The sequence below is a fragment of the Dermochelys coriacea genome, chromosome 3 (assembly GCF_009764565.3).
Source record: "Dermochelys coriacea isolate rDerCor1 chromosome 3, rDerCor1.pri.v4, whole genome shotgun sequence".
In the NCBI taxonomy this organism is placed as follows: Eukaryota; Metazoa; Chordata; order Testudines; family Dermochelyidae; genus Dermochelys; species Dermochelys coriacea.
This window is the reverse complement of record NC_050070.1, coordinates 3,776,332-3,789,433: the sequence shown is the minus strand read 5'-3', so window position 1 is coordinate 3,789,433 and position 13,102 is coordinate 3,776,332. Positions and strand designations below refer to the sequence as shown.

The following is a 13,102-nucleotide window of genomic DNA, read 5'->3' as shown; positions in this document are numbered from 1 at the left end:
TAAACAGCTTGGGGGAAGGGGAACAAACAAATAGGGAACTGTTTACAGGTTGATCCAATTTACTGTAGACAGCATGGGAGATGTTATCCTTTAAGTAGCACTTAAATGTGGACAGGATGGGGCCCTACCGATGAGTTCAGAGTGGACTGACCATCCATAGAGAGGCCATGCAGAAGAAAGCTTGACAGCAACAGTGGGAGATGCTGGCGAATGGGCAGGTGACAGTTGCAAAGTTGGCAGCGCACAGGTGACGAGATCAAGCAAGGAGGGGCACAACATTGAAGGTGATGACAAGAAGCGTAAATTTGATGGGATTCCTAGACCCATAGTCCAGAAGAAACCACTGTGATCATCTAGTCTGAACTCCTGTCTAACACAGGCGGGAGAACTTCCCACAAATAATTCCCAGAGCAGAGCTTTTAGAAAAACACCCAGTCTTGATTTAAACATTGTCTGTGATGGAAAATCCACCATGACCCTGGGTAAACTGTTCCAATGGTTAATTATCCTCACTTTTAAAAATTGATGACTTATTTCCTGTCTGAATTTGTTTAGCTTCAGCTTCCAGCCACTGGGTCATGTCACACTTTCCTCTACTAGATTGAACGGCCCATTATTAAATATTTGTTCCCCTTATAGACTGTGATTAAGTCACCCCTTAACTTTCTCTCTGCTAAGATAAACAGATTAAATTCTTTGAGTCTATCACCACAAGGCAGGTTTTCTAATCTTGTAATCATTCTCGTGGCTCTTCTCTCACCCCTCTCCAATTTATCAACATCCTGCTTGAATTGTGGGCACCAGCACTGGACAAAGGATTCCAGCAGCGGTCGCACCAGTGCCAAATACAGAGGTCAAATAACCTCTCTGCTCCTACTCGAGCTTCCCCTATTTATACGTCCCAGGATCACATTAACTCTTTCGGCCACAGCATCACACTGGGAGCTTGTGTTCAGCGGATTATCCACCAGGACCTCCAAATCTTTTTCAGTCCCTGCTTCCCAGGGTAGAGTCACCCAGCCTGTAAGTATGGTCTACATTCTTTGTTCCTAGAAGAGTACATTTAGCCATATTAAAATGCATAGTTTGCTTGCCCAGTTTACCAAGCGATCCAGCTTGTTCTCTATCAATGACCTGTCCTCTTCATTATTTGCCACTTCCCAATTTTTGTGTCATCTGCAAACTTCATCAGTGAAGATTTTGTTTTCTTCCAGGTCATTGATAAAAACATTAAATAGCATAGGGCCAAGAACTGATTCCTGCGGGTCCCAACTGGAAACACACCAGCTTCATGACGACTTCCCATTTACAGTTACATTCTGAGACCTATCAACTAGCCAGTTTTTAATCCATTTAATGTGTGTCATGTTCATTGGGTATCATTCTACTGTGTTAATCAAAATGTCATACGGTATCAAGTCAAGTGCCTTACAGAAGTCTTAATATATTATGTAAGCCCAATGACCTTTATCAACCAAAGTTGTAATCTCATAAAAAAATCAAGTTAGTTTGACAGGATCTGTTTTCCATAAACCCATGTCGATTTGCATTAATTACATTAGCTTTCTTTAGTTCTTTATTAATCAAGTCCCATATTAGCTGCTCCATTATCTTGCCTGGGGTTGATGTCAGGGTCACACACCTGGTTCATCGTATTTACCCTTTTTAAAAAGTGGCACAACATTAGCTTTTTTCTAGTTTCCTGGAACTTCCCCAGTACTCCAAGACTTATTGAAATCATCATTAACAGTCCAGCAAACTTCTCAGCTAGCTCTCTTAAAAGTCTTGGAATCAAGTTATCTGGACCTGCTGATTTAAAAACCTCTAACTTTAATAACTCCTGTTTAGCATCCTCCAGAAATACTAGTGGAATGGAAAGAGTGTTATCACCATATGATGAGACTGTATCATCCGTTTTTCCCCCAAATACAAAACAGAAGTATTTATTGAACAATTCTGCCTTTTCTGCATTATTATTGATAATTCTACCATTTCCATCTGGGACCAATGCCATTGTCAGGATTCTTTTTGTTCCTAGTATATTTGAAAAACTACTTATTGTCCTTAACTCTGTGGGCCATAGATTTTGCCTTGTGTCCCTTTGCATCCCTTATCAATTTTCTACAATTCCTAACTTCTGGTTTATATTCATTACTATCAAATTCCCCTTTCTTCCCTTTGTTATATATTACTTTTAAATATTTTTATATCTGCCTTTACTTCCCCTCTAAACCAAGCCAGTTTTTTTAACCAGCCCACCCTTCTTCCTCAATTGTGGGATTGTGGCTTTTTGGACATCTAAGAAGGAGTTCTTACATGATTTCCAATTATTCATACTTTTCAGGTTAAATTCTGCCTCTCAGCTTTTTTGGCTCATAATTTTTTTCAGCTTTGTGAAATTAAAGCAGCAAGTGTATATATTACTGGCCTGGACTTTATTCTGCTTACACATTATAAATGTGATCAAGTCATGACCACTGGGACCTAAGCTACCACTAATTTTTAGTTCTGTAATCAGGTCCTCTCTGTCTGTTAAAATAAAGCCTAATAAAGAATTTCCCATGTTGGCTGCAACATTTTTTGAGTAAGGAAATTATCATCTGAAGTGTTCAGAAATTCCAAGGATGCTTTCATACTGGCAGCATGAGTCCTCCAGGATGTGTCTTCCAAACTGAAGTCCCCCATGATCACACAGCCTTTTTGCCTACCATTTTAAATAGGTGTCAAAGGGGCCAGTCATCTTGTTCCCTCATTTGCTTTGGTGGTGTGTAACAGACACCAATGAATATCCCATCTTGTGCTTTATCTGTTAGGACAGTGATCCTTAAGCATTCAAGATCATTTTCGTGTGAGTTATCAGTGACTTGGAAACAGGCAACACTATTTCTGACATAGAGCACCCCTTCCCCATCCCTTTTGCCCACCCGATCCTTCCTGAATAGGTTATAACCATTGATTCTGACAATCTTGCGACTCATCCCACCAGGTTTCAGTAATACCAGTTAGATCAAACATATGCTCATAGATGAGTGATTCCGTAACACATGGGGACCCGACGGAGGGATTCCAATAGAGGAGTAATGCCATGCCACTGATGGGGGAGGAAGCTCACTGAAACAGCTGCACTTGATGTGGACTGGAGCGGAGGCCATGTGTCTCTGGGAGGCGAAAGAGGGCAGGACGGAAAACATCACCTGTGTAAGTCAGGTTTCAGAGTAGCAGCCGTGTTAGTCTGTATTCGCAAAAAGAAAAGGAGTATAGATTTATATACACACACACAGAGAACATGAAACAATGGGTTTATCATACACACTGTAAGGAGAGTGATCACTTAAGATAAGCCATCACCAGCAGCACGAAAGGTTTTCATGAAAGGTTTTCCTCCTTTCCCCCTCCTGCTGCTGGTGATGGCTTATCTTAAGTGATCACTCTCCTTACAGTGTGTATGATAAACCCATTGTTTCATGTTCTCTGTGTGTGTGTATATAAATCTCTCCTCTGTTTTTTCCACCAAATGCATCCGATGAAGTGAGCTGTAGCTCACGAAAGCTTATGCTCTAATAAATTTGTTAGTCTCTAAGGTGCCACAAGTACTCCTTTTCTTTCTGTGTAAGTCAGTTACAGTCCGATGCTGAGCCCATGGGCATCTCCCATAGATTTCTGTGAGCTTTGGTCACTGTGTTTCCTGTCTGGTTTGTGTGGGTCTTTCACACAGCACCTGAGTGAGGCGAGCAAAGCACTTCTCAGACTAGGAACATGCAAGTCAACCCCACAAAAGCTGGGATTTCAGAGGAAGGACCTGAAACCATTTTAACTCTTTCTTTCAATTGTTTCAATTTCAAGCTGACACGGTCTCTGCAAGGCCAACATCTTCCAACTTCAGTGCCTATAGCAAGGCAGCTAAATCCAGATCCGAAACAAAACAAAGGCGCAACTTGTCGGTTTCAATGTAGTGGATGTTTTAAAGATGTATCTCTTTGCCTGTGCTCCGCACAACACTTCAAATGATTCAACATTAAATCTTAAAAGTATAAACGTCCTTCTCACCATTGGTTCTATTTCTTTACCTTTGGGGAGGGGGGGACAGTGAGAGATGGGCTTGTCAGTTTCTCTTTACGAGGCAGAGAAATTGAGGCACAAAGAGGGTAAATGATTTGCTGCTGGTAGCTCACTGGCAGGTTCCCAGATTCCTGTTCTCATCACCAGATCACACTGCCTACCCTTGCACCCCTCTTCCCCCAGTTTTGTGTAAATTCCTCTAGTCATTAAATAGCAGCAGCTGGCTGTGGTGATCCTGCTGCATTTGGGGATTCTGCTTCACATCCCAAGTTTTCCCAGTCAGTCCAGGAACTGTGAGCATGCAGCAGAGATCCAAGTCCACGAAGGGACTGCCATAAAATCCAGCACAGGTTGTAGAATCCCAGCTCTCTGCCTAGGTACTCATATGGCTCTCAGCAGCCTGGTATCTGAACACACAGATGAGCTTCCTGGACAAAGCTGCCTGCATATTCTCTTCCCATTTTGCTGAAGTCTGTAGTGGGATTTACAGATCGGTTTTTTTTTTTGACCTGAGGAGATGAATGACTCAAGAAAATGGCAGTGGAAAATGAGAAAAGTCACCAGTTCAAATAAAATCTAATCTGCATTTTGATTTAGTCTCTCTTCAGCCAATTAAAGTAAATGCTTTGACTTGCTCTCCCGTATGGCAGAGACAGCATCCGAACTTTTCCATCTCTTTCTCGGTGCAGAAATCGAGAGGGAAACCTCTGTAGCACACATGACTTAGTCTCCTCGTAGAGTCTGCCAGGGGCTATTGCTGTGCTTTGATGACAATAAACCTGGCCGGGCACCGTATCGGATCTTGTCATTGTTTTCCTCAAATAATCCAAAACCCCAAAATTGGTCAATTTCAGCCAATTCCCCCTTCCCCCCAGTCATCAGCCAATATGTTTCAGTATTCAGATTTCAACTACAAATGTGGACAAACTGACTTCTTGTTGGTTTACACTGCAATTTTCAGGGGGTGGGTGGGGGGGAATTCCAGTCACCTCTATTTGTAATGTTTTCATGGTGCTCTCAGAAATCAGACGCATCCAAAAACCCCTCCATCAGCGATCCTTCCCTGCAGCTATGGGCTCAGCCCAAGCATCCTTGAACCTGGGGGACACCAGGGTCCAGAGGTTGGGTACATCTGTAGTTTCCCTCGTGAGACACAGTGGCACCTTGCAAGCCTGCGAGTTGTAAGGTGCTAAACTTGGTCCTTCACCTGTGTGGCTCAGCTGGAAGAACTCCGCTTTGGCTGTAGATGCATTCTGGCTAGTCTGTGCTTTCAGCTTTTTGTCGTGTCTCAGAACCTCTTGTTTCTGTTAGAGCTTTAGTGCAAATAAGGAGCCGCTAATGTCCATGTTGTGGTTTGTTCTCTTCCTCAGGCAGGGGTGGGCCAATGGCATGGTCTAGCATTTGCCAAGGGTAAGGAGAGTGGTGCAGATGGCTAAGTTAAGGCTTCATTAGAGTGACAAGGAGGCCCAAAGCAGCAGGGAAGGAGGAGAGGAGTCAAGCAGAACCCAGCCGGCTTGTCCCCAGAATGCAGGCTGGTTATGGAAGGAAAGTTCTTGCTCTCAGCGTGAGAAACACAGGGAGGTTCTGGGCCTGGAAAAGCAGCAAATGGTCAGGCGCTGTAAAAGTAACAGTGAAACCTGGCACTTGCATAGAGCCTTTCCTAGGGAAGAAGTTTGCAAATGATTCCTACAAGAAGGAATCATTTCTGCTACCTATGAAATGCAGCTGTCTCTGGGGTGGAATGCAGCAGCAATGTCCGGCTACAGTGCAGGACAGGAAGGGAAGTCCCATATCCAGCTGACACTGCTAGTAGGGAGTGGGACAGAAGAACTCAAACTGGATTTTAGCAATAGTACACTACCAGGCTCTTGTGGAAAGCGTTATGGGGACACCAGTGACCATGAATCTGCACTTTACATCCCATCGGAAGGGCAGCAGCATAGCACCTCCTAGGACTGTGAGAGGGAATTGGCTCACTACTGGCCACCTACTGAATTACCATTTTTTACTGCCCTGTTTGGTTTGCCTTGGAGGTCTGCTTCCCAGTCCCAGGCCCCAGCTGTGAAGAGATGGCAGGTTTGCAGGCCAAGGTTGCATGATTTTAGCATAACAGAACATACAGTAAGCAATGGGAACTTGGGACTGCAAATCACATCCCTTTGCTTTAGGTTGGAGGACTGGCTGGTTATTTGGTTCCAGCTAATTACAGACTGGTCAGGTCTCATCCTTGGATAAACTAAATAGATTGAGCTTCTCTGAGCCTCTCATTAGAACTCATAATTTCCAGACCTCACTCCATTCTTGTAGCTCTTTCTGAACACTTTCCAATTTTTCAGCATCACCAGAACGGGACCCAGTCTCCCGTATTGGTCTCACGTCAAACACTGTATACAGAGATAATAACATCTCTTTACTCCTACTTGATATTTCCCTGTTTATACACCCCAAGCTCACGTGTGCACCCTTACCTACAGCGCAGCACTGGAAGTTCATGTTCAGTTGAAGCAAGAAGGAGTCTGGTGGCTCCTTAAAAACTAACAGATTTATTTGGGCCTAAGCTTTTGTGGGTAAAAAACCCCACTTCTTCAGATGCATGGAATGAAAATTACAGATACAGGCATAAATATACTGACACATGAAGAGAAGGAAGTTACCTTTCAAGTGGAGAGCCAGTGCTAACAAGGCCAATTCAGTCAGGGTGGATGTGGTCCACTCCCAATAGCTGATGAGGAGGTGTCAATATCAAGAGAGGCAAAATTGCTTTTGTAGTGAGCCAGCCACTCCCAGTCCCTATTCAAGCCCAAATTAATGGGGTTAAGTCTGCAAATGAATTGTAGCTCTGCAGTTTCACTTTGAAGTCGGTTTTTGAAGTTTTTGTGTTGAAGGATGACTACTTTTAAATCTGTTATTGAATGTCCAGGGAGATTGAAGTGTTCTCCTACTGGCTTTTGTATGTTACCATTCCTGATGTCTGATTTGTGTCCATTTATCCTTTTACGTAGAGACTGTCCGGTTTGGCCAATGTACACGGCAGAGGAGCATTGCTGGCACATGATGGCGTTTATCACATTAGTAGATGTGCAGGTGAATGAGCCCCCAATGGTGTGGCTGATGTGGTTGGGTCCTATGATGGTGTTGCTAGAGTAGATATGAGGACAGAGTAGGCAATGGGGTTTGTTACAGCGATTGGTTCCTGAGTTCATGTTTCTGTTGTGTGGTGTGTAGTTGCTGGTGAGTATTTGCTTCAGGTTGGGGGGCTGTCTGTAAGCGAGGACCGGCCAGTCTCCCAAGGTCTGTAAGAGTGGGGGATTGTTTTCCAAGATAGGTTGTAGATTGTGGATTATGTGCTAGAGAGCTTTTAGCTGGGGGCTGTATGTGAGAGGATGGAGATGAATGGCAGAAGAGAGATCACTTGATCATTACCTGTTAGGTTCACTCCCTCTGGGGCACCAGGCATTGGCCACTGTCGGTAGACAGGCTACTGGGCTGGATGGACCTTTGGTCTGAACCAGTATGGCCGTTCTTATGTTCTTATGTGATGGCCAGTGGTATTCTGTTATTTTCCTTGTTGGGCCTGTCCTGTAGTAGGTGACTTCTGGATACTTGTCTCGCTCTGTCGATCTGTTTCCTCACTTCCCCAGGTGGGTACTGTAGTTTTAAGAATGCTTGATAGAGATCTTGTAGGTGTTTGTCTCTGTCTGAGGGATTGGAGCAAATGTGGTTGTATCTTAGGTCTTGGCTGTAGACAATGGATCGCGTGATGTGTCCTGGATGGAAGCTGGAGGCATGTAGGTAAGTATAGCGGTCAGTAGGTTCTGGTATAGGGTGGTGTTTATGTGACCATCACTTATTTGCAATGTAGTGTCCAGGAAGTGGATCTCTTGTGTGGACTGGTCCAGGCTGAGGTTGATGGTGGGGTGGAAATTGTTGAAATCCAGGTGGAATTCCTCAAGGGCCTCCTTCCCATGGGTCAAAGCTGTATTCAGTCAATGTTCACTGGTAAACTTTTGAAAGAACAACCCTAATGTTTTGTTCAGAGTTACGAACATTTCAGAGTTTCCCGAGGTGTTCATAACATTTCACCATTCCCGAGGTGTTCGTAACTCTGAGGTTCTACTGCAAAACAAAGCAGCTGGAGCAGGGCCAACAATCTAGTGACTCTCTTGTGTGTGGGTGTGTGTGTCTGTGTCTGTGTTTGTGTCTGTGTCTATAAAATATTCAAGCCCATAGGGGTATCATTTCCAAATTCAGCCAAACTCTTTATGATGGGGATACATTGCCAGGCAGTGAAAAAGAATTACCTAGAAATACAAATCCTGTACAAATTAAATGCTCTTTCACTGCACCAGTTCCTCTCACTTAGTTGGAATCACAACCCGATTTGTTCCTTTCCTCCATGTGGCAATAACAGCTCCGCAGAAAATTTTACAGACATTTCTGTGTGTATTAGTGTGAGTGTCAGTTAGGGGAAATAGACCCATCTGGCCATTTCTGCTTTGGCTGTGTCTCCAGGAGCTTCCAAACACTGGATGATGTCTTGATAACCCCCCACCGTCGCCTTTCACCCCTTTGAACATAATTATCGTTGTGTTCCTCCAATAAAGCCAGAGAACTGCAGGGATGTTTCAGCAGCTCGGGATATTGCCTTCGCACTCAGCATTGTTCTGATTCACTCACTGCAGCTGCCTTCCTATAATGAATTGTTTGCAGTTCGGTAATAAGGTTTCCTCAGCTCCCAGTGGGCATGAGAGGATTATGTCTTGGACAATCGGATAACATTTTTAAGTTCCTTGTGTGAACCGTCCCAGCAGGCTGATTGCTTGGCTTGCAAAAAAAAACAATACAAATAGAATTTGTTTGCCTGAAGCCGGGAATGGGTGACAGGGGATGGATCACTTGGTAATTCCCTGTTCTGGTCATTTCCTCTGGGGCACCTGGCATTGGCCACTGTCGGACAGGATGTTGGGCTAGATGGACCTTTGGTCTGACCCAGTATGGCCGTTCTTATGCTAATCCAAGCACTGACAATGAAACCTTATCAGCACTAGGCCGGTGTTTTCACTGCGACTTCTGTTGAAAGAGCCCCTCGTTCGCTTCCTCATGGGGACTGCAAGTGGATACCCCTTTTGGCCTGTCTGTCTTGGGTCACTCTCCCCCATTAAACTTTGTTGGAAATGCAGTGACATTATATAAGAGAAAATAAAGTCATCTCCTTTACCAGGAACAGGTAAAGACGACCTAGGGGCTGCCAGAGAGGGTGTGTGGCCCAGTGGGCAGGATGCTGGTCTGGTGTTCTAGAGATGTGGGTTCAGTGCCTCACTTTGCCACTTACTTGCCATGTAACTTTGGCTGTAAGAACATAGGACCTGCTATAGTGGGTCAGACCAAAGATCCATCTGGCCCAGTGTCCTGTCTTCTGACAATGACCAGTAGCACAGCTTCTGGGGGAGTGTAAAGAACAGGGCAATTTTGGAAGGATACACCTCTGCCTTCCCCTCCCAGCATCTGGTGTACGGTGATCTCAAGCAGGGGGTTGCATCCCTAACCATTCTGGCAAATAGCCATTGGAGAACCTGTATTCCATGAACTTATCTAATTCTTTTTTGAACCCAGTTATACTTTTGGCCTTCACAGCATCCCCTGGCAATGAGTTCCACAGGTTGACTGTGCGTTGTGTGAAGAAATAATGCCTTTTGTTTGTTGTAAATCTCCCATCTATTAATTTCATTGGGTGACCCCTGGTTTTTGTGCTGTAGGAAACAGCACAGAACGCTTCTCTACTAACTTTCTCCACACCAGTCATGCTTTTATAGACAATTCCATTATCCCCCCTTAGTCGTCTCTTTTCTAAGCTGAACAGCTCTCATCTTTTTAGTCTCTCCTCATATGGAAGCTGTTCCGTACACTTGATCATCAATGTTGTCCTTCTCTGAACCTTTCCAGTTCCCCTATACCCTTTTTGAGATGGGGCGACCACATCTGCACGCAGTATTCAAGCTCTGGGCGCACCATGGATTTATACAGTGGCAATGTGATATTTTCTGTCTTATTGTTTATTCTTTTCCTAATGGTTCCTCACATTTCCAAGTCATTTCCTGCCTCTGTCTCCACTCACCCTTTGTCTGCCCTTAGCTATTTAGTACTAACTTTCTATGTACTGTGCTAGGCACTGATCTCAGCTGCAGCCTCTGGGAGTGACTGTAACACAGATAATATAATAAAGGAAGTTTTACTGATTTCCACCAGCTGAGGATCTGATTCCTGTGGGTGCAAAAAACCCACCAACGTAACCTCTCCCTTGGAACAAACCCCAGCAGAACCCTAACTTTCTCCTTCTGTTGTTTTCCCGCAGACCTTCCGATGGCCAATCGCCAGCAATATCGATGGCAACGAGTTGCTGGAGATCCAGGTGTTCAACTACAGCAAAGTCTTCACCAACAGGTGAGAGCGAGTCCTTCTCTTCCCCTGTTGTGGGGCCAGTCCCATGCCATGTGTCATGGTTTTGTTTGGAGGCTGGAGAGAGGAGGGGGTGGTTACTAGATCTTCCAAGGGGACAAGCAAGCCAAGCTCTCTGGAATCTTTATTACCTGAATTTGAAACATGCTGAGTCTATGGCCTGGAAATCAGAGCTAAAATTTGCAGTCATTATACCCACTACGGGGGAAGGGGAGAGGAAGATCTGCACTCCTACAGGCCACATACTGCTTATACTAACAAGCAGCTAATAACCGGACAAAATAGGGGGGCGGTTTATGACGGTGGTTCTCTACCTGCTGTGACGAAGCGGGACTGTTCTTAATGTTTCCTCTGAATATTGTGGGGGTGCTTCAGTTTCCCTTATGCAGTTCTTAAGTATCTAGATGGTGGGATAAGGGTGTATGATCATTGCAGAGCCTTAGAGGGCAGGTGTGTGCAGGGGTCTGGACACAGAGAATGGCCAACACCCCCTGTTTCCTGGCAACTGATGGCCTGGGCCCTTCCCCTCTGCAAGGTGAGAACTAAAGGGTTGGAGAACAAAGGAATCCGGTGATCTCCTGGCCCGGGAAAGGGACAAAGCCCAGAGGAGGAGGGGCTGGAGGGGGAAGCAGTTTGGGGCTGGCTGGGGACATGGAGTGAAGTGCAGACAGGGTTGTCTGGCTTACTGCCCCCTAAAATGGACCCAGCTGAAGGGCCTGTTCTCTGCACCTACAAGCTCTGTGTTAGACCATGTTCCTGTCATCTAATAAACCTTCTGTTTTACTGGCTGGCTGAGAGTCACGTCTGACTGCTGAGTTGGGGGGCAGGATCCTCTGGCTTCCCCAGGACCCCGCCTGGGCAGACTCGCTGTGGGAAGCACACGGAGGGGCAGAGGATGCTGAATGCTCCGAGGTCAGACCCAGGAAGGGGGAAGCCGGGTGAGCTGTGTGTCCTGCAGACAGGCTGCTCACAGAAAGGAGACTTCCCCAGAATCCTGCCTGGCTTCATAGGGAGCAGCTCCAGAGCATCGCCCGGGGACTCCATGACACCTGCATTGGGCTGAAACCCACAGAATGGCTGTAAAATCAGCTTTTGACCCACCCACTTCCCTGAAGTGGGACTTACATGTTGCCATTCCCATTCCCATGCCCATGGGAGGAGTTCACCCTCAATTACCCTCTGCCCAGCTAATGGGGATCAGACACTGCAGGGATAGGCACTGGCATAAGAAGCAGAATAAAATGGCAGTGTTAGACTGAGTCCCCGTTTTGCTATCGCTAAGCGTGGGAAGCAGTTGACTGGGCTTGGCCAGCCCAACTTTGGAAACTCTTTTCTAACCTGGATCCTGTTGGTCTGAATCCATCGCTCGTGGGTCCTAGCCTCAGGCATGATCAACGCCCTTCCCCTTCTGGTAGGCTCTGTTACTGGCTTCCAGCCCTTTGCACCCTCGTATCCAATCACTCCCCAGGATCTCCTTTTCTCCAGCCTGCACATATTAAATTCCTTTAATCTTTCCTTCTCACTCATCTCTGCTAATCTTTAACTGGCCTCCCAGTTCTCTGCCTTTGCCAGTTATTGGTGTCCCAGTGATGAAATGCAGGGCCATCCTCCTGAATGTGGACGTATCTTTAGCACATGGGGAGAGGGGATATTGCCTTTTGGCCCATGCACCAGCAGAGGCCATACTGAATCTGGCCCCTAGCAGAAATTAGCAGCACATACTATGTGGCATTTAACAACGCTGGTCATACTCCCACCTGGTGTTAGCCATCTAGTTCAGTGTAATAAGAAAGGCTTACTATCTAGCAGGCTTCCAGTGATTGCTTTTCATCTGTAACTGTCCAAGCACAAAGTAGGTGTAACGACTCCACCTGGTTGATAAATTGTATAGTCAATTGCTTGGCCGCACTTTGGTTTGTTATGAAATATACTCGAGAGACCAAATAACCAATGACAGGCACGAAAAAGGTTCTATACCAGCAGTGTCCAATAGAAATTCAATGCTAGCCACACTGCTAGCCACACTTGTGGTTTTGAATTTTTCTTATTAGCCACATTATAAAAAAGCCACATGCATTAGCCACAATTCAATAGCCTATTAGCCACATGTGGCTAGTGGTGAAGGTATTGGACACCGCTATGCTATACCACACAGGTCTCCTGTGCAGCGATGTCGCGTTCACCTTACGCAGATGGTGTGCTCCCAAAGGTACACCTCTAAAGCCATCCTTGTATACCCTCCGTGTTTACCATGATGCACCCTTAGCTTTGTTCCGGGTACATACATTCCACATGCTAAGAGGCATGAAGACACTATGTCAGGCTTGTGAGGGTAACTCACTTTCTGTTGCTACAAGGAAATAATCATAGATCCTGCTACTAAAAATTTTCCCATCTCTTAAGTCAAATCTTACTGAAACTATTGCAAGGTATTAGGGGATGCTTAGCATAAATGAACAGGATTATAACAAAGGTACAGGCTAATCTGGGATATATAACTGCTATATTAATACTTAATATTTATGTTTAATGCTTTATATATATTGTTGATTTATATATGCTGTCTAGCATATGTTATATATATATA

General features: G+C 45.2%; 1 protein-coding gene across 3 annotated transcripts in view; it reads left to right on the top strand.

Annotated features, from left to right (window-relative positions):
- OTOF (otoferlin) overlaps positions 1 to 13,102 on the top strand; it is a 217,812-nt gene that overhangs the window by 42,488 nt on the left and 162,222 nt on the right. For all 3 annotated transcript variants that reach the window (XM_038396681.2, XM_043510006.1, XM_043510007.1), the window contains exon 3: positions 10,412 to 10,500. In XM_038396681.2, coding sequence (XP_038252609.1) covers positions 10,412 to 10,500 — 89 coding nt within the window. The remainder of the gene's footprint in view (positions 1 to 10,411; positions 10,501 to 13,102) is intronic.